General features: G+C 42.9%; 1 protein-coding gene across 2 annotated transcripts in view; it reads left to right on the forward strand.

Annotated features, from left to right (window-relative positions):
* MAPK4 (mitogen-activated protein kinase 4) overlaps nucleotides 1-22,707 on the forward strand; it is a 65,522-nt gene extending 42,815 nt beyond the window's left edge. Inside the window, exons 3-6 of one of the 2 annotated variants that reach the window (XM_065406680.1) lie at nucleotides 13,500-13,661; nucleotides 16,157-16,363; nucleotides 19,947-19,953; nucleotides 22,020-22,707. In XM_065406680.1, the coding sequence (XP_065262752.1) occupies nucleotides 13,500-13,661; nucleotides 16,157-16,363; nucleotides 19,947-19,953; nucleotides 22,020-22,707 (1,064 nt within the window). The remainder of the gene's footprint in view (nucleotides 1-13,499; nucleotides 13,662-16,156; nucleotides 16,364-19,946; nucleotides 19,954-22,019) is intronic. The other variant, XM_065406681.1, reaches the window with a different exon arrangement.
* The last annotated feature ends 1,447 nt before the right edge of the window (nucleotides 22,708-24,154 follow it).

The following is a 24,154-nucleotide window of genomic DNA, read 5'->3' on the forward strand; positions in this document are numbered from 1 at the left end:
GGGGTCACACTTCTGGAAATGCACTGAAAGGGCATCTGCGTGGCATGTATCAACGGAGGCTTGTAAATGAACATGCCCCCAAATCTTGCAGGCATGATTTTGGTTGCCTTTCACAGCTTTGCCCATAGCTGTTTGGGAGTTTGATAAGTTATATCAGCAAGTAATAGAGAAAGAAGCATGAAATAAAAAACGAAACAATAAAAACGTAGCAAAAGAGAGTGTAGTTACAGAGAAGCTGGGCAAAAAATAAAAGTGTGATCAGAAAACAAGTCTGAAATTGTTTTAAGCTGCATGGAAGAGAATACAGGCTACTAGTGAGCACATCGGAAGTTCAGGATAGAGTTTTGCTTCCTTTCAGACTCTGGCATTTGCTGTGTTTATGCTAGCGAGAGTTCTGTATAATAAAATAATATATGGAGATAAACCTATCTCATAGAACTGGCAGGGATCCTGAAAGGTCTTCGAGTCCAGCCCCCTGCCTTCACTAGCAGGACCAAGTACTGATTTTGCCCCAGATCCCTAAGTGGCCCCCTCAAGGATTGCACTCACAACCCTGGGTTTAGCAGGCCAATACTTAAACCACTGAGCTATCCCTCCCACCACTAACTACAAAACATGCATGTCCGCTCTAAAATGAGTTCTTGTTGATTAAGGAAAACAAAAACAAAGAATAAGGCGTGAAGCTAGTCTCTGTGGAAGTGGATCAGGTTTAGAAAAGGTTAGAAATGGCCAAGATTTCTACAAGCGACTAAAGATTTTGGGTGCTTACCTTGACACACCTTATGGAGGCCTGATTTTTAGAAAGTGCTAAGCCTAAGCAAGCTCCTTTAAGGTAATTTAAGTTGGGCACTCACAGATAGAGGCACTGAAAACCACTAGTCACTATGGAAAGTCTTGTCAATGCCCCTGTCACAGAGCAGGGCTTGGTATCCACTGACTTCAGTGGCTACTGTGCAATATGCATGTTTCTCTGCTAGTACAGGCTAGAACCAGACCTGAGAACAAAATGGCTGCTGAACTCTGCATGGAAGGGGTAGTTACTAGAACTCTAAAGGTGCATTTGATTTGATCATATGACATGACTGCATTTGTTGACCCTGGAAGTCCCTTTTGCTCCTATGTTCCTATAATAAAAAAGGATCATTGTTTTGTAGCGCCACATAGAAACCTACAACATTTTAGCAGTAAAAGCCTGGAAGATATCCTGATGTTCTCAAGAAAATCTTTATCCAATGTATTTGCTAAACTGTTACTGTAAGAAGCAGGAGCCAGATCACCTGCTAAATACTGGTTGGGCCCTTAAGCACTATATGAAGCTGGGACATTGAGTAGTTTTTTCAATAATGAAGTGGATACTCTGAAGTGATCAAAAATACCCATCTTCCTTCCTGGGGTATTTAATAGTCTTCCTTCTCTATCATTATCACTGCCTATTATTATTTTGAAAGACAGGAGGAGTTTAATGCATTCATAAGCAGCCAAGCGTAGATTTTTCTAAATAAATCATCAGATCCATTAATAATGTAGAACAACCCTTTCTTGAAAAATATTTCAGTGCACTGCATTGTGCTGCAGCCGTGTGACTCTTGGTCAGCAGCCACTCCCTGGATCTCTTCATCCCTTTTATTTTATTTCAGCCAAGGACCAAAGCTTTCAACTTCCATATTTCTCTTGTAAAAGCTACAATTAAGCATTCAGTGTTGCTTAGAAGAGATTGTTAAAATTGCCCTTGTCTTTGTGTATGTGTGTCTCTCTCTGTTTCTTTCTCTCTCTCCCCCCTGTAACTTCTCTAGATAGCAGTGTGGCCATGGTGGCATAGGTGACAGCTAAGGGTAGTTGCCTGAGTAACCCTCCCGATCATCTGGGTACGTCTTTGGGTGGCTATCCCGAGTCGCTCCCTGTGTCGCCATTTAGGCACTAGTTCAAGCAGAGCTAGCGCATCTCTGACTACCTGTGCTGTGTAGACGTACCCTCAGAAATACTGCTCCGCAAAACCTGAAACCTACTTTGTTTGTTTTTTTAGAACCCAAACCAGATTATAGTCCAAGACAGCAGGATTTGGCATAAACCAGATTAGACAAAATTTTAAAACCGTGTTTGGCTCCTTGTTTTTCTGATTTTCACCATTTTATGACTCCTTAGTAGACCCCATAATGCTAATATACAGGTGAAGATCAAAATTAAAATGGCAAGAAACACCTGTCCCTTTGTTTTGTTTTTTCCTAAGAGTAGTACTGTACTTAGCATCTCTATACACCTTTTATCAGGGGATCTCAAAGTATTTTCAAAACATGAATGAATTAAGCCCTATAACACCCTGTAAGGTAAGTATTACTCTTCCCGTTTTACAGGAGGGGAAGCTGAAGCATAGAGAGGTGTGTAGTGACCTGTATAAAATCGGTGGTAGACACAGACACAACCTATCAGATTTGTAGGTTAACCCCTAGTCTATGCTCCATCTCCTGTAAGGCTTTTCTACTAGCTAGTGGTAATAGGATGACATCTTAAAAAGTTAAAATTTAGGCTACATAAGAAGAAAACTTTCCCGACTGTGGCTGTGTCTACACACAAAAGTTGTACCATGTTAACTGTACGAGGCTAGTTAATGTAGTACAACCCCTATAGTATGGATACAGTTATATCAGTATAAGTGAAGTTACTCGTGTACCTATTCTTGTATGGGAAGAGTCATAAACTATACCAGTATCAGGCACTTTTTTACTAGGATTGTACCAGCATAACTATATTGAGTAAAAAATTGCACCCTTACTCAACTTAGTTATGCTGGTACAAAAGCTGTGTGCAGGCCAGGTCTGAGACATATGATACTGTGCAACAGCATCCCGGGGGGAGGATTGATGAAAACCCAGTTGTCTGAATCACTCAAACCTGACCAAGCATAGTGTGTGTGCATATATCTGTAATACTCCTGCTCTGACAGCAGTGGGGACCAGGCAACCTAACACCACTAGCTCTTATTGATCTTCAGTTTCTGCCACTCTAAAAATATTTCTGTGGCTGTGGACATGGCATCTCTCCCTGCTGCCCTGATTACAGAGCCAAGATATGGCACAGAGATCCCACCTACCCAGGCCTTTGTGCTCGGCACTTAAGGACCGCTTCAGGAGAGGGATCCTCTCTACATGGACACACAACTCTCAGTGTAAAGAGAAGGGCAGGCTTCTGTCTACAATTGAGAATGTCCCCCAGCTCTCTCTTTACAAGTCTGTTTTTAAATCAGAGATTTGACGAGCAGTCTGGTTTGCAGGTCAGGTTGTGTGCGTACGCAGGCAGCACAGCAGCTCAGGTTAGCTGCCCCATCCCTGCTGCACAAACCCATTGCCCATATGGTCTCTGACCCTGTCACTCTGAGCTTACATAGCATGTTTCTGCAATTGTCTCTGACCATAAGACACAATTGCATGATTTTGCTTACAGAGACCATTGTAAACCTCTTTATAATTACATTCTACTGGGTTAATTGGTTTTTGTACATGCTTCAGAGATATAGTTTAATTTGGGTGCTTAGCACGAATCAATATCATTAGCTCAATAGACTGTCTGGGATGCTTAAACAATTTAGATGAATAATGATGATCAATTATTGGAAACAACAGCTCTTAAACTAGGGTCTGTTGTTAGACCTTTGTCCTCTGTGCCTATCTGTACAGTAGATGGGGGGAGGGGAGTGAGAGACAGAGGATGAAAATAAATGAGAAGGCTACAGATACATCAAAGGGCACTGAGTATAGCAAAATAGCTCAGAAAATTGAAGTTTTGGTAATCTGTAATACCACCAGAATCAGATTTATTGTTTTTACCTTGAGAACAGAATTCAGTCAAGCAACTAACATGAATCCTGTTCTCTCCAGTCCCCCTAAGAGAAAATGCTTGAAATGCAAAAGCATATCATGAATCATTCTATACTATAATACAAACACAGGGCTTTTCATCGGTAGAACTCAAAGTGTTTTGCAAAGGAAGTCAGTATCATTATCCCCATTTTTCAGGTGGGGAAACTGAGACACAGAGCGGGGAAATGACTTGCCCAGAGTCACCCAGCAGGCCAGTGGCACAACCAGGAATAGAACCAAGGTCGCCTGATTGCTCTAGCCACTAGGTCACACTGCCTCCCTGAATGTGGTGGTACAATTTCATGAATAAAAATAAAAATTCTGCCTGACCACTTGCAATTGCATTCAGTAACCTTACTTCAACTTTTCTATGTCTTTGTGTAATGATCAGACAATGGGCCCCTCTTTTTGGAACGTCTTTTCCACGTTTTGCCTACCATGCCCCCTGTTTGTAAAAGACTCTTGCATGTTTATTTGCTTCCCTTACCCTCAACATTTGCCAAACCCGTGATTTTCAGTTAAACCATATTGTGGGTCTGATCCAGGGCTCACTGAAGTCAATGGGGATCTTTTCATAGATTCTCAGGCCCTTAGTCAATAAACAGATTGTGAAAGGTGCGAGACTAATAGCCCTGGTGAGTCTGATCCTCTGTTTACACAGAAAGCAGGTGTAGCAAAGGAAGTAGCACTGCAGGCTTCCCCCTCTGCCACATGCTGCCGACATGCCTCCATCGGTATTCTGCCTCTTGGGGCACTGCCAACAAGTATGCCCTTTGTGAGGGGAGGTATTGTGTGTCCACTAAGAATAGGACAGACCCACCAGCTTGTGCTTCACAGAAGCCACTGAACACCTATCACTAGTGACCTTTTCTGGATTTGAACTGGTAGCCTTCTGACAAAGGCTCTAAAGGCCATCACTAACTCCCGAGCCATCCACTCCCTGAGGTTAGCTGTTTACAACAATAGCTTAGTCCATTTTTGGTGAGAAGGATGGTTTGGACTCAGAGGCGCAAACAAGTTGACACATTCTCAGCTCGTTCTCAGCCAACCCAGCACAGCAAACTTACAGTAAATTTGATATTTAAAAAAACAGAGCAGTGTGTTAGGTCAAGATGAGGCGGTGCTGCTCCACCCAGCAAAGCTCCAGGGAAGCTCCAGCGGGGATGCAGAATGTGTTTCATCGCTTTGCTGATACAAACATATCTTTGGACGTGAGATTGGTTCCCTCCTGTGAACAAGAGGAGGAATCTGTGATTGAATCGCAGGATCCAACAATGCAGCATATTTTATGTGCCAGCGTTCTAGGGCCGAAGTCAGAACTGAGGTCATTGAGTGCAATTCCACTGAAGTCGAAAGAGCTGCACCCACTTATGCCAGGGCTGAATTTGGCCCATGGGACCTGTCCTTCATATAGATATATGAATTTACAAGTAAAAGCTACATGAAATTGGGAGTGAAAAATTAAAGGAGGAAGTACTGTGATCGTGTAATATCAGGTGGCAAAAAGTATCGCCACCTCCCACTCCACTTCTGTTTCTCTGCTTCATGATATCTCCGATGTCACGAGTATTTTGTCTCTTTTTAATTTTTCTGTGTGTTATGGTCTGTGGATTCACTTTATAATAGCGAGGGCCGCATTGCAGAACTGGTTGTAGAGGACAACCTTGGTTCAAATGATCATGAGCTAATTCAGTTTAAACTAAATGGAAGGATAAACAAAAATAGATCTGCAACTAGGGTCCTTGATTTCAAAAGAGCTAACTCTAAAAAATTAAGAGAATTAGTTAGGGAAATGGACTAGACTGAAGAACTGAATGGTCTGAAGGTGGAGGAGGCTTAGAATTACTTTAAGTCGAAGTTGCAGAAGCTAGCTCAAGCCTGCATCCTGAGCAAGGGGAAAAATTCATAGGGAAGGGTTGCATACCAAGCTGGGTGAAAAAGCATCTCAAACAGGTGATTAAGAGAAAACAGAAAGCTTTCCTTGCTGATCCCTCCCTTTTTCCATTCCTTGTAGGCTATCTCTTGGAAGTCAGAAAGTGCCAGGATAAAGTGTGAACTGCCAAAAACCAAGCAGAGTTGGACCTTGCAAAGGGAATTAAAACCAATAGTAAAATGTTCTATAGTCATATAAATAAGAAAACAAGAAGTGGGACTGCTAAGCACTGAGGATGGGGTGGAGATTAATGATAATCTAGGCATGGCACAACACCTAAACTAATACTTTGCCTTACTTTTTAATGAGGCTAATGAAGAGCTTAGGGGTAGTGGCAGAGTGGCTAATGGCAATGAGGATATGGAGGTAGAAATTACCACAGCCGAGGTGGAAGTCAAACTGAAACAGATCAATGGGATTAAATCGGGAGGCCTGGACAATCTCCATCCCAAACTGCTAAAGGAACTGACACATAAAATTGCAAGCCCAATAGCAAGGGTTTTTAATGAATCTGTAAATTCAGGGGTCATACCCTAAGACTGGAGAATTGCTAATATAGTTCCTATTTTTAATAAGAGGGGGGCAGGGATGATCCGGGAAATGACCAGCCTGTTAGTTTGACCTCAATTGTATGCAAGGTCTTGGAACTAATTTTGAAAGAGAAAGTAGTTAAGGAAATAGAGGTTAACGGTAATTGGGATAAAATACAACATGGTTTTACAAAAGATAGATCATGCCAGATGATCTCCTTCTTTGAAGAGAGAACTGATTTTTTAGACAAAGGAAATGCAGGAGATCTTATCCCCCTGGATTTCAGTAAGGTATTTGATACAGTTCTACATGAGAAATTATTAGTTAAGATTGAGATTAATTTGAGAATTGCAAGGTGAATAAGGAACTGGTTAAAGGGGAGACTACAACAGGTCATACTGAAAGGTGAAGTTCCTCAGGGATCAGTCTTGGGGCCAATCTTATGTAACATTTTTATTACTGACCTTGGCACAAAAAGTGGGAGTGTGCTAATAACATTTGCAGATGAAACATAGTAGGGAGGTATTGCCAATACGGAGGAAGACCGGAATATCATACAAGAAGATCAAGACAATCTTGTAAACTGGAGTAATAGACAAGGTGGGTGAGGTAATATCTTTTATTGGATATATGTCCTTTGGTGAGAGAGACAAGCTTTGAGCTTACACACACCTGAAGAAGCGCTCTTGTCTTTTTCACCAGCAGAAGTTGGTTCAATAAAATATATTACCTCACCCACCTTGTCTCTCTCATATCCTGGGACCAACACGGCTACAACAACACTGCCAACGGGGGATTTCTCTGACACATTTCTCTCATTTTTAACATAGTGCAGGGATCCGTTTGAAAAGTTTAATTATCCTGAGACTGAAGTCCTGACTCCAAATCCTAGACCTGTTTGCAAGTCTAAGGGGAAGTCACCTTTCCAAAGAGATATGGCATGACGTTCAACTCCTGATACTCTAGATAACAATATTTACATAGTATCTTTAGTTCCTCTCTTGTCTTTCATAAATAATGCACTCACAATCGCCATACCAGTTATATAAATCCAGAATAAACAGATAGAGAGACCTGTCTTCCTAAGAGCATTAGCTATTTTGGGTTTCAGTTAGCAGCTTTTGTGTGGATGGATATATGCCTTTCCCTCATGTTGGACACATTCAGCAAACAGTGGCCGGATCTGCGGTGAAATAAGAATAACCATTAAGACCTTTTGATTTTTAACGACTTGTAATTTGCATCCCACTTAGGGATTTAGCCTAACAACAAACCGTTTGTTTTCTGTTATTCTCCTTTAGCTTCACCTGGAGTCGCTATGCAAATCTCTAAATGTCCAAAACGTTGCTTTTCTATAGGAGAAAGTATTCATTTGCAGCTGGATGGAGATTAGGGGAGCATCACTGTAGCAGAACGCTGCAGGAGGGCCTAAGAATAGGTCTCTCTGTCATTTAAATTAGGCTGTTTCTTTCTCTTCTCACCCCCAAATCTGAAATATCTTTATATGAGTCCCTACTGATGGTGTGAATTGGGGGGGATGATGACCATCAGCACTAATTTAATCACTGCCTTTTGGAATGTCCATTTAAATCCATTGTCACATGCTGGGTAAGGGCTCTATCAGGCCAGTAGGCAGAACGTGGGGGGGGGGGGGGGGGGAGGGGGGCATGATGATGCATTGCTCCAGAGAGAGCCCCCTGGGAGGTATTATACACTGGGGAGAAAAAAGACCTCCTTGAACTCCCCAGCACACAGAGGGAGCCCATCCACTGCCATACCCATTTCTAGGGCACAGCCTATCCTCCCACCTGCATGCCATTCGCACTGCACCTGCTGGTTCCTGGGGGTGGAGGCATGGTTCCATCTACCCACTGGTCGTCCTCCCTGCCCCTTTCGCACTCTGTGTGACCCGTCCCCTGCAAAGAAGGTCCAGAAGAGTCACTGCTGTCCCCTAAACCCAGGGATTATAATTCTGCCAGGCCCTGTCCCCTCCTTCCCCAAGCACCCACAGAAGGGGCAGGCACCATGTGCACTGAGTGTGTAGTGCCCTCTTCCAGCTGGATTGTCCGGCATGTTTAAGTGTTTGTGACAGTGGGCCAGAATCTGATCTGATTTACACTGGTGTAAATCTGCACTGATTTCACTGACTGGGAGTGGGAGTTACTCTGGATTTACACAGGGTAACTGACAGCAGAATCTGACCCTGTGTTTTCCTCTAGTGACTGATGCTCGCAGGGTAAGCACCGATGCTGCTGTAACTGACAGACTTTCTCCTGTGACTGAAGTGGAAGGTGCCAGTTTGTTGTGGAGCTGCAAGTCCGCGTTTCTGACACTGAGGCTGCAGTTTGGTAGTTCAGCTGGCGATTATGGTGTCTGTCGTTTGTTGCCATGGGTTCCTTACGTTCTGTCTCAGAGAGGTGATTGCCCCCTGTAAATGATGCCTCTGTCTAGCATCCCTGGTTAATAAAGGCAGGTAATTTCAGCTACTATAATAATAATGCACGTAGATGTGAGTTTGACTTTGATAGCAGTGTTAAGAATTTAGAACAACACTGATGAGATTCCAGCAAACTCTCCTGCAGTAGCCACATTCTGGGCTGGCTCGCTCTATCTCACTTGGCCATCGCTAGCAGCATGCTCAGAACTGCTGGCCTGTAAATATTTCACAGATAAATGCGCATTACTCTTGCTGTAGCTTTGCAGCCCACTGTTTACTGGCAAAGCAGGTTGAAAAAAAATCATTCAACCGTAAAGGAACTTTGTAGTACAAAAGTCCCCTCTTGTTGATCAGCTATAGACATGCAGCTGATCTTAGCGGATAGGCTTAGCACTAGTGACGGGATGTTTATAATCAGAGATTCAGGCAGACAGAAGGCTGATAGTACAGCTCAATATTTATGCAATGCTGCTTCTCGGTACACATAAGAAAGTGAAAACCGTCATGGGAACTCTTGGTCCAAATTCAATATTCGATAAAGAATAGAATTAACAGTTAAAATATTGACTTCGCCCAGACTTGCTCCATTAAGAGCTGATGATACAGTGAACTCTGGATCCATTCTAACTCCTCCACCATTTACTTCTTGCCACTGTTCGATAATCACCCCTGAATGGAAATTCTGGACAAATACATCGTTTGCTAAATCTCAGGATTTTAAGCAATGGAGAAACGTACCAGTATTAAAAGAGGTATCTTTGACAGTTCTATTGATGCATGGCAACCATTTCATTTAGGTCCCAAACCTGCAAAATTTTGCACATGTCTTTAACTTTATGCGATGAGTAGTCTAAGGGCAAGTCTACACTACAAAATTAAGTCGGCCTAAGTTACATCAACTTACAGCCACCGCAGTAATTAAATCGCTTTTGCATCTCCACACTATGCTCCTTGTATCGGCGGAGTGCATCCTCCCCAGGAGCACTTGCACCAATTTAACTGTCAGTATGGGGCACTGTGGGACAGCTTTTGAAAGGCAGCAACAGTCGATGTCAGCAATGCAGTGTCTACACCAGGGATCGGCAATCTTTGGCATGCGGCCTGTCAGGGATATCCGCTGGCGGGCCGGGACAGTTTGTTTAGCTGCAATGTTCGCAGGTTCGGCCAATCGCAGCTCCCACTGGCCGCGGTTCGCCCAAAGGTGAAATTCATCCTAGTGCAGAGAGTCAACAAAAGCTCCTGTGCATTACATATCAATAAGCAACTGAGCAACTCAAGTCCCACATCAAGGATTTAATTGGGGGCTTAAATGGTGCATAGGGCCTTGTTCCAGCCCTCTCTGCACTGGAGTCCATTTTACCCATGGAGAACATCTGAAAACTGCTTGTACTGATAAACTTCTTCCCTTGGCAGTGCTAATCCTTGCCTGTGCTGTCTGTGAAGCTTTAATACATTTGTTTGTTTTCTTTATAGAAATTCTCACTGTGTCGATCTTTTCTTATATCAGCCTGTGCATGCTTCAGGAAAAAGAATATTTTAGTACAGTCTCCAAGCACCAATCTCCAAGCACCAAAACTGGCCTTTATTTGCTCTTAATAGATAGATTGCTAAATAGATTGCTGTTAGAAAACTGCAATTGTTGAGCTCAGCTGAGAAGGAATGGTGGAACCAGATCTGAATGTTAGTCTCTAGAGCCAGGTAATTTGTAATGAAGACTTGTTTGAAAAATTCAGCCTCTTTTTCTGGTCACAGACTATCATGAGCCAATCCTGGCTCCTTTGAATTTGTTATGTGATGGCATTTTTTTAAACATTGCGGATTGTTTGAAAACAGCTCCCTTCTCTCTGTTGTTCCAGCTGTTTTGCTTTACTGCGAATTGTCAGCTAAGTCACAGGATAGCGTTTCTGGTCCCTGCTCGGATGAGTGCTCAAGTATTTCTAGAGCAAATACTGATGCACGCAAAATTCCCTTTCATGTGTATGGATATTCTTGGCCTCTGAAATTCGCTTTCACAAACATTTATGCCAGGAAAACTCTGCTGCACTGAATGTTTGTGAGAAATGAACACAAAGGGAGTGTGAATATGGGCAAAGCAAAAATGTGATTTTACAGTGACTGAAATTTTCCCCACTATTATCCTATTAAATATTATTTGTATTGTGTTAGCATCTAGGGGACACTCCTAGACCATTGTGCTAGGCACTGTGCAAACACACAACAAAAAGACAGTCCCTGCTCAGAGGAGCTTACACTCTAAGCATAACACAAGAGACAACAAATGGATATAACAGATGGGGAACACGGAGGGTACGTCTATACTTACCTCCGGGTCCGGCGGTAAGCAATCGATCTTCTGGGTTCGATTTATCGCGTCTTGTCTAGACGCGATAAATCGATCCCGGATCGATCCTGGAAGTGCTCGCCGTCGACGCCGGTACTCCTGCTCCACGAGAGGAGTACGCGGAGTCGACGGGGGAGCCTGCCTGCCGCGTCTGGACCTGCGGTAAGTTCGAACTAAGGTACTTCGACTTCAGCTACGTTATTCACGTAGCTGAAGTTGCGTATCTTAGTTCGAAGTGGGGGGTTAGTGTGGACCAGGGCTGAGACAAATATCCTAGCTGTCATAGTGGTCATGTGTGGACTGGGCTAGTCATTTCAGATAATGCACCAGCACTGGGATAGTGTAAAGAGAACAGCCACATAGAGGTAAGCCAGACATTCTTCAGATTGTAATACTGTAGCGGTCACCCATTTATTTTAGAGGATCATTAAAGATTTCACAGCACTTTTTGTAAGAGTAGGAGTGTTGGCCCCTGGCCTTACTGAAATCCCACTGGTGGCAGCTAAGACACTGCCCAAAGTTTCAGTTGAGTGCAGTTGATTCTTTATCACCCACTCTAAACTATCATATAGTCTAGCTGTGCCCTGCTAAACAGAACAGATTGTTCCAGGTGGGAGGTGTAATTTGTCCAGTATGTCTGTTTAAATAAGAGGCCTCTCCTTCGGAGCACCCAGAAAACCCACTGAGGACCTTTGGAATTTGGGCCTCTTTTATTTAAGTTCCTAAGTACGGAGTTAGGAGCCTAACCTTAGGCAGTGCCTGATGTCTTGCAGCCCTTAAGTGCTACTGCTATAGAAATAAATAATCATAGGATGTCACCTTTAACTGTACTCAGGAAAACACTGGCCTGAAAAACCCCATGTGAGGCCAAAATGCTGGCTAAAAGCCCGGGTCTGCAAATGCTAAGAGGATTTTTTAATACCTGGCTGTTGGAGTGATTTCTGGAAAAGACAGATGGGGAGTTCAGGCAGGGCTGTAGGTTCACTGGGCATTCTCATTGCTAGTTTCTGAGCAGCTACCAGCCTGCAGCTGACATTTAGCCACACCGTGATGGAGTGTGTCAGTTTGTTCCTTTGCATGAGAATTTAAAATGAGGCAAGGGGGACATTTAATTAGCAAAGATTCTGCAAGGCTGCCAAATCAGAGACATAACAAGGCAACTGGGTACAGTCAAATGCGACAGCAAAGGCCATTTGTCCTGTTGGTACTGTGGACCAGTCTCCCCCCCGCCCCTGCCCTGGTTTCTATGAGGCGTTGCCGGCCTCTGCACTAGATACAGTGTGCTAATGATAGAGGTTACATTAGGGTATAAAATCAGCCCAGCCTCATTTCCTTTCTCTCCTGATGTCATAGCTGAGGCACTGCGAGAGCTCCGGAACTGCCCCCTCTGCCCGTGCACTCACCATACTCGTTGGGGTGACCTGGGGTGCGAGGAGGAAGCAGTCCTTACACTTGGGGAAGCACAGGGACTGCAGCAGGTACAATGTGGGAGCACAAGGGAAGGAGCTTCTTGCCTCTTATCCTGCCTGGGCAGTGAGTAATCTGGCCCCGTGTTTGTAAATCACGGGGTAAAGCCACACTGCCCGTATACATATTTCTTATCAAGAATCAGTTTCCTGTCCACCGATCTCCAGAACTGAAGCTTTAAATCAGGAGTTTTTCCAAACAACTCAGCCCCGCTCCCCAGTTCCAGATCTGCACATAGAAAGAGGAAGCATGGCACCCCCCGGTGGGCTCCCTAGGCATCCCAGTGTGAAACCCCACAGGTCATTATGCTGCCTCCTCTAGGGATTTGCCTAAGGCCAGGTCCACGCTAGTAACTTTTGCTGTCATAGCAATGTGATATGGGGTGTGATTTTTGTGTGTGTGATGTTTCTGTGTCGTCCAGAAGCCCTAGTGTAGACACATATCTGCACTACTGTGCTTTTATTGGTATCGTTTATTTCTGATATAAGCTATACTAGCAAAAGGACTTTTTTGCCCATATAAACTGCATCTCCACTAGGAGGGTTTGCTGGCATAGCTAAGCTGGCAGCCTTTTCCAGAGTAGGCCTGGCCTGCGTCATTGGCCCATCCTCTTCAAGAACAAAAGGGAGGTGCCAAGCCAAGTTTGACCACTCTTGTTTTGTTTAGTGGATATAGAGCTTATGGAAGGTGCCAGGTCAATGGGTCAGGGGAGTGAAGTCCTCCTCTATTTAACTATTCAACAGACACAGCACAGACTTTTAGGGGGAAATACCCAATGAATTCAAGACTTTATATTCTTGATTTTCCTAAGGTTAAAAAAAGAAGTGGAAAAAATCCTCTGTCTTCAAAAACTCCAAACCAAAACCACAACATAGAGGCACCCAACGATGAAAAAAAATCTCACCAGCACTGACAGCCTGTTGTTTGCTCATATAGGGAATCATGAGCTGGAACAGATGCAGCTCATTCTGGAGACGATCCCCGTTGTCCATGAAGAGGACAAAGAGGAGCTGCTCAAAGTGATGCCAACTTTCATCAACAGCACCTGGGAAGTGAAGAAACCTTTACGCAAACTGCTCCCGGAAGTGAACGGCGAAGGTACCGTAGCTTTAAGTCACATTTTGATCAGGTTTCTCTCATCCTCCCGATTTTAAGACCAGATCTCCCCCAGTGGCCTATACAAGAGGAACCATCCCCCAAGCTCAAACACAACACCACTGGAGAGCTGCTGGAGAGCTGCTCTCTCCAGGAAGAATTCCCTCCATGATTCATCTTGCCCCACCCACCCCCTCAGCAACTAGGCCCTATGGTGTCCCCCGGGCCACTAGGCTCCCAGCCCCATCATAAGGAAGGAATCACATCAGGGCATGGGGAAATGTCTTAAGTTAATGCTACCTGGATCAGTGTTATGCTAGGGAATTGCTCCAGGTTTGTGGGCAATGATATTGAGGACATCTTCCATGTAGATCTGAGATCCCTGACACCCCTCTACAGTATCCCAAGGCAGGACTTTTCCCAAACTCCTGGCTGTTGTTTTTTTTTCTTTTTTGGTGGGATTGAAGGTGTATTTACCTTCAAGACTTTCCCACCTGGAATGACTGGTAGCACTTCAATCGCTTCCAGCACAATCGTTCCCTTCTGTGGTCAAGGGGCCAGGGAAAACTGACTTCTGTCTCCGTGCCTGAGTGCTGCAAGCAATGAGCCTTTGGACCCTGGGCTTGAGCATTTCACTGGTACTCTGCAGCAGCTTTTTGATTGGTCGGGGGTGGCAGGGCAATTTCAAGAGCATCGCAGGGAGCACATGCCAAGGCTGCCTCTGTGCTTCTGAATGCCAAGTCACGGGCTCGGCATTCATATTTGTGCTGTTCCCTTGCATGGTGAAAAAGAAGGGAACTCCCATGGCTCTTATTTGAAATCCAGGGTTGGCCAAGCCTGCTCAGGTGCTGCCATGTGGCAGTGTGTTTTCTCTGTTCTCTTTGCTCTGAATCCTGGGCTGTCAGTGTGGCTGGCATTCCATACGTAAGATCTACAAGGAAAAAATTGCTTTTATGTGGGTAAAGAGTCAAAACAGAGACCTAGGCGTGTAGATCCGTGTGACTCTTAATTAGAGTAGGCCATTATTGGTCCTTATCAACAGTGATACCCATCAGCCCTCATTATCTCAAGCCTGAGTCAGATTCCAAACATTAAGTACTGAAGGGATTTATTCTCTCTGATGATTTGTGGGAAGGAATGTCACTTGCCATGCTTACATAATTTATTGAAGTTTTCTTGCCCAAATGACTTGAACTCTGAGTGAATTGTTTCACCATGATCCTTGTTGCAAGCCAATGACCTTATAAAACTATTGATTCCGTCATAATTAATTAATGCAAACAGTAAAATCATCCAGTGAGAGACAACCAGGTATTGGTTAATATTTATGCACAGGTATCACCCTTCCTTCCTCTTTGTGATTAACTGTTAACTCTTCTTGTGAGCACACAAAGAAGCCCCCAGATCAGTTTCTTTCCAGATGAATTGGGATATTTACCAGCATTGTTACAGGTACAGTAAGTTAATATTTCCAGGATTTAGGGTTAAAAACATGATCTGACAGAAAAAATAACGCACACCTCTATTTTTATTATCTGAATTTAAGGCCGTGGCCTGAGAAGCATCCCAGTAAACCAGATGTCCTTAACAACAGGAGCTGACGTTTTCACATACCCTATGCAAAGGAAGCATAAACAAACAGATAGAAAAATCATAGATGTTTAAATAGTATTTCATATGCACTTTAATCTCACTATAGCTGCTCTTACATCACATTTGTTTGTGTACATTGAAAGGGTCACACTGTACTGTATTTTCTGGAAAAAAATTTATGCACAAAGAATTCTTTAAATGTTAATGGGCAGAATTATTTCATAGCCTTGATTACGCCAATCACTTCAAAAATAGCACTTTTAATTTAATTCCACCTCAAATGCACATAAACATTTAACAGTTTACAGCTGTCCCTGTTTCCAGCTATGAGGTGAGTCCATAAAATGGATTTGAAAGCATGAAAGTACTGGTCACACATCCAAATTAAGCAGGTTTCAGAGTACTAGCCATGTCCCTACTCTGAGACACTGAATGATTTATATAATCACCCATAAAGAGTCCCATTGATTTCTGTGGAAGCTGGATTGGGATGTTAGTATTCCACAATAACATTTTAGCCCCTTATCCTTAAATTGGATCAGTGCTCAGCTACAAGGACCTGCCTGCTGGATCAAAGCCTTGACTCTACAATTCTCTCTTGGAGATGTAGATCTATCTCTGCCATACCCTGTGTTTTGTTAAAAGAACTAAAAACTGTAGGCTACAGTACTGTTCCAATGCATGCCCATAACTCCCAATAAGGGTAAGATCAGTACATAAGCATCCAGAACAAATATGCCTCTGTGTTAGATGTACATAGGACTTAACCTTTAATTCTGTTCTTATTTTAATGATGATTAACATCAAACAGATGGGTCTCTATGGATTCAGGAGCCTGTTTCTCTGTTAATAAAATCAGTCTTGCTTTTGGGGAATTAATGAACCTGTTTCTCTGTGGTACACAGCTATTGATTTTCTGGAGAAGATCCTGACATTTAACCCCAGGGATCGATTAACTGCAGAGATGGGTTTGCAGCATCCTTACATGAGCCCATACTCCTGCCCTGAAGATGAACCAATTTCTCAGCATCCGTTTCGGATTGAGGATGAGATTGATGATATTTTACTGATGGAAGCCAACCAGAGCCAGATGTCCAACTGGGACAGGTGCAGTATCCACGGCTTAACAGGCTAGGCAGTCATGAACTCCTTACTCACGCAAAACCCATTGACTTCATTTGGAATTTCTCTGATCCATTGTTACACGAATCAGCAATACATGCTTTAAAACCAGGACGGATACTGATCTTTTATTATACAGCTGATCATTCTAACTCCAATCTGGTCCCACTAAAGTCAATGAGAATTTTGTCATTGATTTCCAGTGGGACCAAGTTTTCACTGTGCATATAAATTACTGGGCTGTATTCTGCTCTCAGTTATATGAGTGGAATTACATTGACTTTAGCTGAGTTTCATCTGTTTAAATTAGAAGAATTTGGCTCTTTCTCTCTATTTTCTATTTCTTGATCCAAATGCTATAATACTCATTCTGGTACCCTTTGGGACCATTAAAGGTCTGATGAAGAACACTATATCTGCCACCTTTCAAGCTGCATAAGGCCACAGATACTGGGTCTGTTGTAGCCTGACCTAGCCAATGGAGAAGCTGAAAGGCTGGTTTGCTGCAGAACGCCTAAAATGGCAACAAGCCCCCAGTTTTGCAGGTATGAAATGTGGCGCTCTCCCCATCTGTGCTTTGCATCTCACAGTGTTTGGGACAGTCCATCCGCCCTCCTAGGGCTGGGCTGTGCAGTCTGACTGAGTTACTATAGCTCTATGGCTAGCATAAACCTCCCTCGTTGCCACAGATGGGTGGAAGGGAGGGGAGGAGAGGTCTGAGCCTAGTATAGGGACCATGTTTTTAAGAAACTAAAAATGTACCTGGGAATAAGGGTCCTCCCAATTCATTTACCAAAGCACAGAGGACCACGTATATTAAGGGCACATGGATGATGGCTGAACATTTCCTCTCTTTAGAGCACACCTAGAATGGAGCTGCCTGCCAGGGAGATCCCAATACTTTTGAGCTGTGGCCAATTAAAACTTCTTCCCTAAATATTTGACATTTTCTCATCTGGCAATTAACTTGCCCTCTTTGAGCACATCGGGGGATTTACTGGGCATACTCCCAAAGAGCTCAGTTTTCATGCAGTTTCACGCTCCACTCCTTGAAAAGGAGCAGATACTGAGCACCATCTAGCACTCTGGAGGCACTAGGAGTGACTGGGCGGGATATCTCCTTAAAAAAATCAGGTTGTCTCTGTGATTATGGAGCTTTCAAGGGTCTTTCAGCCTTATTGGCTTGTATGTCCAGATCAGTTCCAATGCATGTCAATATCCATTTTGTCTAATTGCTCCAAAATGTGAACTGTACACATCTATTTACTTCACACAATGGCAGAGAGGACCTACACTGCTCTTACGATTGGCTCATAGAACCATAAGGCTAACAGGGACCGCAAGGGTCATCTAGTCTAACCCCTTGCCAAGATGCAGGGTTTGTTGTGTTTGAACCATCCGAGACAGATGGCTCTCCAGCCTCCTTCTGAAAACCTCCAGTGAAGGAGCTTCCATGACTTCCCTAGAGAGAAACAGGCTCTCTAAGAACACACCAGATGCAAGTCAATCTAAGGCAAACTAAGGGAATGACTGATATGGGACTGGATTAATAAGGAATGAAAGGAGGGTAATATAGTTAATATAGGATAATATAAGATAGATGGAGGCATCCAGCTGCTGACCTGACACGATGTCCCGGGAGGTGTGCTGCCTGCTTGGAGCCTGCATCCAGGACATCACAGAAAGGTTGCCAAGTCCCATCTCTCCTTCTGAGCACTACCCCGTGCTGCTCAGCCACATGGGCACTAATGCTACTGCCTGAGCCGCTCAGCAGTGGCTACAGAGCGAAGGTGAAGGAATCAGGCGTGTATTCTCATCCATGCTGCCAGTTGAGGGTAAAGTCAATCAGACTGAAGAAAACATTTTCAGATGACCCAAAAACTGGGTGAGTGGTAAATAACAAAGACGACAGGTCACTAATACACAGGGTTCTGGATTGCTTGGTAAGCTAGGCACAAACACCCACTTGTTTGTTTTAATGTGGCCAAATTGAAAGTACTACATCCAGGAATAAAGAATGTAGGCCATACTTATAGGATGAGAGCCTCTATGCTGGAAAGCAGTGACTCTGAAAAGGACTGGGAGTCATGGTAGCCAATCTGCTGAACATGATTTCCCACGGCGATGCTGTGGCCAAAAGGGCTAATGTGATCCATGGATGTAAAAACAGGAGAATATCAAGTAGGTTATTTAACCTCTCCATTTGGCACTGGAATACTGTGTCCAGTTCTGGTGTCCACAATTCAGGAAGGATGTTGATAAATTGAAGACGGTTCAGAGAAGATGATTAGAGGGTTACAAAACCTGTCTTATAGTGAAAGACTTAAGGAGCTCAATCTGTGTAGTTTAACAAAGAGAAGGCTAACGTGTGACTCAATCACAGTCAGTAAGTACCTATATGGGCAACAGAAATTTGCTAACAGCTCTTCAATCCAAAAGGTATAAAAGATCCAATGGCTTGAGCTGAGCTAGATAAATGAAGGTGCAAATTTTTAACAATGCTTGTAATGAAACATTGGAACAGTTTACCAAGGGTTGTGGTGGATTCTCCATCACTGGAAATCTTTAAATCAAAATTGGATGTTTTTTTTAAAAGACATGCTCTTAATGAAACAGAAATGAATTCAGGGAAGTCCATTGGCCTGTGTTATGCAGGGGGTCAGACTAGATGGTGCAATGGTCTCTTCTAGGCTTGTAATCCATAAATTTATGAATGCCCATCAGCCACAAAATCATCTTTATCAGTTACTTTTCTGCAGAACACACAGATTTAAGATAGCTGCTGCCATCCCATTTTAATGTAGATTGTTCAGGTGAATCAGTCGCTGTTTGGAAAACCATACAAACTACGAAGACATCATAATAATATGCAAAATGACTTAGATCTTTTGACCTGCATAGTGAAAGTATCTATTCTGTTTGTAGTGTACGATTATAACTTAAACATCTCAGCTTCTGGCTGATAAGTGCACTCAGCATTGTCATAGCCACGTTGGGAATGGGATTATGGTCTGTGTTTTACATTATTTTATTTCTTCATTATGTTTTAACATAGTTATAGCTAACAGGGTTTGAGTGGGGCTTCTTCTAACCATAAGGCAAGGGATATTTCATTCCGAGAACCATGCCTGCAGATGATCCTCCTAGGCAGTTGTTAGCATAGCTTCGCCATGGTTCTCAGACAAATCAGCCCTGTCCACAAAGGTCAGAGAAATTGCTCTAGAACCCTGCCAGCAATAACCATGTTTAAACAATTCTGCTGCCGAGCATCTTTCTGTTTCTCTATATATCCACCAACACATTTTCTTTGAACCAACAAGTTGTGAAACTCTGTCCCTACTGAACATTCCGTATGCAGCCTATATTTTCGAGGAGGAACCCTACAGCTTGGAGAAGATTCACCTTGTGTATTAGTGTAACCCACACACCTGCTGGGTGTGGTGTTCTGTCCCATCTAGTGGCACCGAGACCACCTAGAGAGAGAGAGATAAAATGAGTTTGCTCTACAGCCTTAGCTAGCAGCCAGTTGGCTTTTAGCTCATGCAGTAGAGGCTCATGCACTAAGCTCCAGAGGCCCCAGGTTTGATCCCATCTGCCGACGACCGGGGTCTGTCGGCGTTCCATTAGCAGTTCCTGATACAGTGACTGCAGCTTTGCAAAGTAGTGCTGTTAAGCTGCTAAGTGTCTCAAAGATTAATGATCTCTTCATGGAGTTTCATAGACTCTCTTTGTCCAGGAGTAAAAGTTTGTCCAGGCAAATGATGTCTCAATCCTTTGACTATTATTAACCCTTTTATATTTTGAGGATATGAAAGCTATCCAAGTGGGGCTCAGACTTGTAAGCCATCACTGATGTGATTTCCTCCTGAGACATAATTTTCCTTCCATTCCTGTCTTGAGGGAAATAGAAGTAGATGAGATGAACAAGACAATTGAATGAATTACAAGGTTCTTTCGAAATGTCATCTTTTCTAAAAAAGGCATTTGCTTATGAGACAGCAGCTGATTCAATACCCTCTTTCATTGTTTCTGCTGTTTAAAAAATGCTACTAGTTTCGACTTACGATGCTTTGGACTGAAAATAAATAAGATGCATTTGTTTTAAAAATATGGACAAGTGACACACCAGGAGGATAGCTTTATTGTGCCTAGGAAGCTGGTCTTTTATTACATCAGTGATTTTTAGTTAGTAACTGTGTAATTTAAAAGTTGCCATTAAAAAGTCAACCTTTGCCTAGAGTTTCCACGCAGTGCTATCTGAGATACTGCTATCTGAGGTTCTCGATAGGAAGTAGCTGCGGTATATCAGGAACTACTTTGTGGCAATTCTTGGCAAATGATGACTTTTAATGACAGAGGCTGTGAATTGTGAGGAGGTGTGAGAAGGTAAATTTATGTTTCAGTTTTAACTCCTTCCTTCCTGGGGAGCCTGGTTGGCTCAGAGGATTTTTACTGTGCTATGGAACCTTTGAAGTCCAGGCTGCACATTCAGATCCACAGCAGGTGGATAGTGACTAATCTGATGCAGTTCAGCAGCCTATGTGAAATGAATTTGGTTGTCTTGGTTCCGTTCCCAGTGAACAGGTGTCCTTTATCATTTGCAAACTGGCAGCTCTGTTGGCAGTCGAAGCAGAGAGGTCAATGACAGAATAGGCCAGAGAGACCTAACTCTATTCACATCCCCACAGCTGCTCCTTCCAGGTGTCATATCAGGTTGGGAGTCAAGTCTCCAGAACTGTCAATTCACCACATTTCACCATCACTAAAAAAATAATAATTTTAAAAATCCGTCCTGTGCAACATCATTAATTTCCCTGTCTGAGTGAACAAGCATCTGGGGGCAAACAAGCTAAACTAAGTAGGGAGTAATTTTGGGAGCCTCACTAATCATGCTGTCAGTGTAAACCTGCATATACTAGATCCTTGTCAGTTATGGTTGCTGAAGCAGCAAATCAATATGTCAAGGTCAGTTTGTCACTCTTTTATCCCTTTGCTTTTATAGTTCCTGGTATGACACATTAAAGCAGTGGCCTTGACTGTTCTCCTAGCTGCCTGGAGATCTTTGGTATAGGGAAGTATATTTCAGAACACAAGGCAAGATTTTCAAAAGTCATTAGTGATATTTAGGCCCAACAGGGGACATCTTAAAGGAATCTGATTTTCAGAAAGTACACCTGCCCCCTGAAAAACAAGTCTTTTTAAAGTGTTTCTAGGGAGATCCCCAAAGTTCACTAATGTTGGCCCAAGAGTCTAATGTTCTAGGGAGAGAGAATATGTCTAGTGGTTAGATGAATTACTGGATGTTTGGTCTACTAGTTTCTATTCCCATCTTTGCCCCTGGTTGCATGTATAACCTTGGGCAAATCACTTAAACCCTTTGCCTTTAACACATATGTAAAATGTATTTATTTCACAATAGCTTTTGAAGGTATAATTAATTACACTTTGTAAAACACATTGCAATCAATGGGAGTTAGGTGCCTAAATACCTTTGAGGATCTGGACCGTTGAAATTTTTGGATAAAAGGTACGTTAGCATAGGAAAGGTAAAAGCAGTAGCAGTAGTGGGAACATCTATTTAAACACTCCTCCTACTTACAAATAAAGCCAACAATTGTCCATCTAATCGCAGAATGTCTTTCCCAGGTATCAAGTAAGTCTCTCTTCTGATTTGGAGTGGCGACATGACAAATACCATGATATAGATGAGGTACAACGGGACCCACGAGCAGGATCCGACTCCATTGCTGAAGAAGCACAAGTTGATCCACGCAAATATTCTCAAAGCAGCTCAGAGAGATTCTTGGAGCAATCACATTCCTCAATGGATCGAATGTTTGATGTTGATTATGGGAAATCATGTGATTACAAAGTGGGGTCACCTTCCTACTTGGACAAACTGCTATGGAGAGACAATAAACCCCATCACTACTCAGAGCCCAAACTTATCTTAGACTTGTCGCACTGGAAAACAGCAACTATAGCACCCACTGCAGAGTTATCACTGGAAGAAGAACCATCCAACCTCTTTCTAGAGATAGCTCAATGGGTAAAGAGCACACAGTCAGGGCTTGAATGCCCTAGTCCTCTTCCAGAGCTTCAAGAACAGAGTCTGCCATCTTCTCCTCACCATCATCATAAAGAATCCAAGGATGTAAACAGTGAAACAGACCCTCAGTTTGACTTGGATGTCTTCATCTCTAGGGCGCTGAAACTTTGCACGAAACCCGAGGATCTTCCAGACAATAAGCTCAATGATATCAACGGGGCTTGTATTCCAGAACACCCTAATGAGATTGTACAAACAGAGGTGTTTCAGAAAGAGAGGTGGTAAAGAAACAATGTCTGATATTCACTGCTAATCTCTTTGTAAGTCTTTGATAATGCATCAATTACCCTACGGTGAACAGTAATTAAGGTTTGATCTGTTGTTGAACATGTCAGTTTCTTACAGTATAATGAATGCCTTTTTATTAAAAGGTGAGCACAAACCAGGAACCCCTTTTGATGCCTTAGAAATACATTTAAAGGAATCAAGAGGTGTGAATGAAATATTGAGTTTCTTATGCTGCCTTAACAATCTTGCCTTGTAACTTCTGGGACCTATTTGGTACTTCAATGTACAATGGAGAGATGACTGTACAAGTTTACAAACAGAAGTTGAATCAACTTCCTTTTTTATATATAATATCTTAAAGGAATAAGGATGAAGGGGAGTCCCTTAATTATGGTCAGACACTCCCCTGGTTTGACAGGTTCAAAACACGTTGAACCAGCGGGCTTCTTTGATGAACTCATCTGAGTATTGTCTATACAAAAAGGAGTAATGTAAGGGTATCTCTTTCAGTAATTAGTCCTATATACACCTTTGACCAAATTCTGCCTTTAATCAGGAAATAGGGGTTGGAAGAATGTAACTAAGGACAGAATTTGGCCATCGGGACAGAAAATGAGGCTGCAAGAATATTAATGGGGAAAGAATTTGACCCACAGTGTATGGGTCATTTTGTTTTTCTCATTGGCAGAGAGAATTTTCACTAATAAGCACATTCCTCTAATCTGGTTCCTCACATAAACAAGTCTTTCCTTCTGCAGTCTAGATGTGGATCTGAAGTCTGCCATTTTTAGAAGATCCAGCACCATAACTATGGGTGGATGAATTAAAAAAACATAATGCAGTGAAACCTGTCTTAAGCAACTGCTGAAAGGACCAGCAAATACTAGCAGTGTGGTCTGCAAGGGAGGAGAGAGTTGGAAATTCGGGAGTACTGAGTTATGATCTTGGCTCTTCCACTTACTTGCTGCGAAGCCTTAGGCAAGTCACTTAATGTCTCCATTACAAATTTCCCATCTGCAAAATAGGTATAATAATACCTTGCTCAAATAGATGTTGGGCGGGTAAATTAGCCAAAGTTTGTACAGTGCTTTGAATAGCCACAGTACTATATAAGTGCTAAGTATTGTTATATCATTTTTCTAACAGAAATTGGTGGTCTTTGGCTAAAATTTGAACAAAATTGTACTGGAAACTTTCAAGATATGTTCAAGTGGTCACTTAAACCAATGGTTTGGCTGTTGGAGACGGTCCTCTGTGCAGGCTGCACAACAGGGACCAGCAAGGAAAGATGATCCCCTTACTGGTGGCATTAGATTCTTACAGTATATATATGTATATATACAGTGTGTATATATGAAGTATATACACTTCAGATATGAAGAAATAGTCAGATCTTTCCAAGGCCCTTTGCTTTCAGCTTCCTTGGAAGGTAACTAAGTCAGTA

Source organism: Emys orbicularis, chromosome 6, assembly GCF_028017835.1.
Source record: "Emys orbicularis isolate rEmyOrb1 chromosome 6, rEmyOrb1.hap1, whole genome shotgun sequence".
Taxonomy (NCBI): domain Eukaryota; kingdom Metazoa; phylum Chordata; order Testudines; family Emydidae; genus Emys; species Emys orbicularis.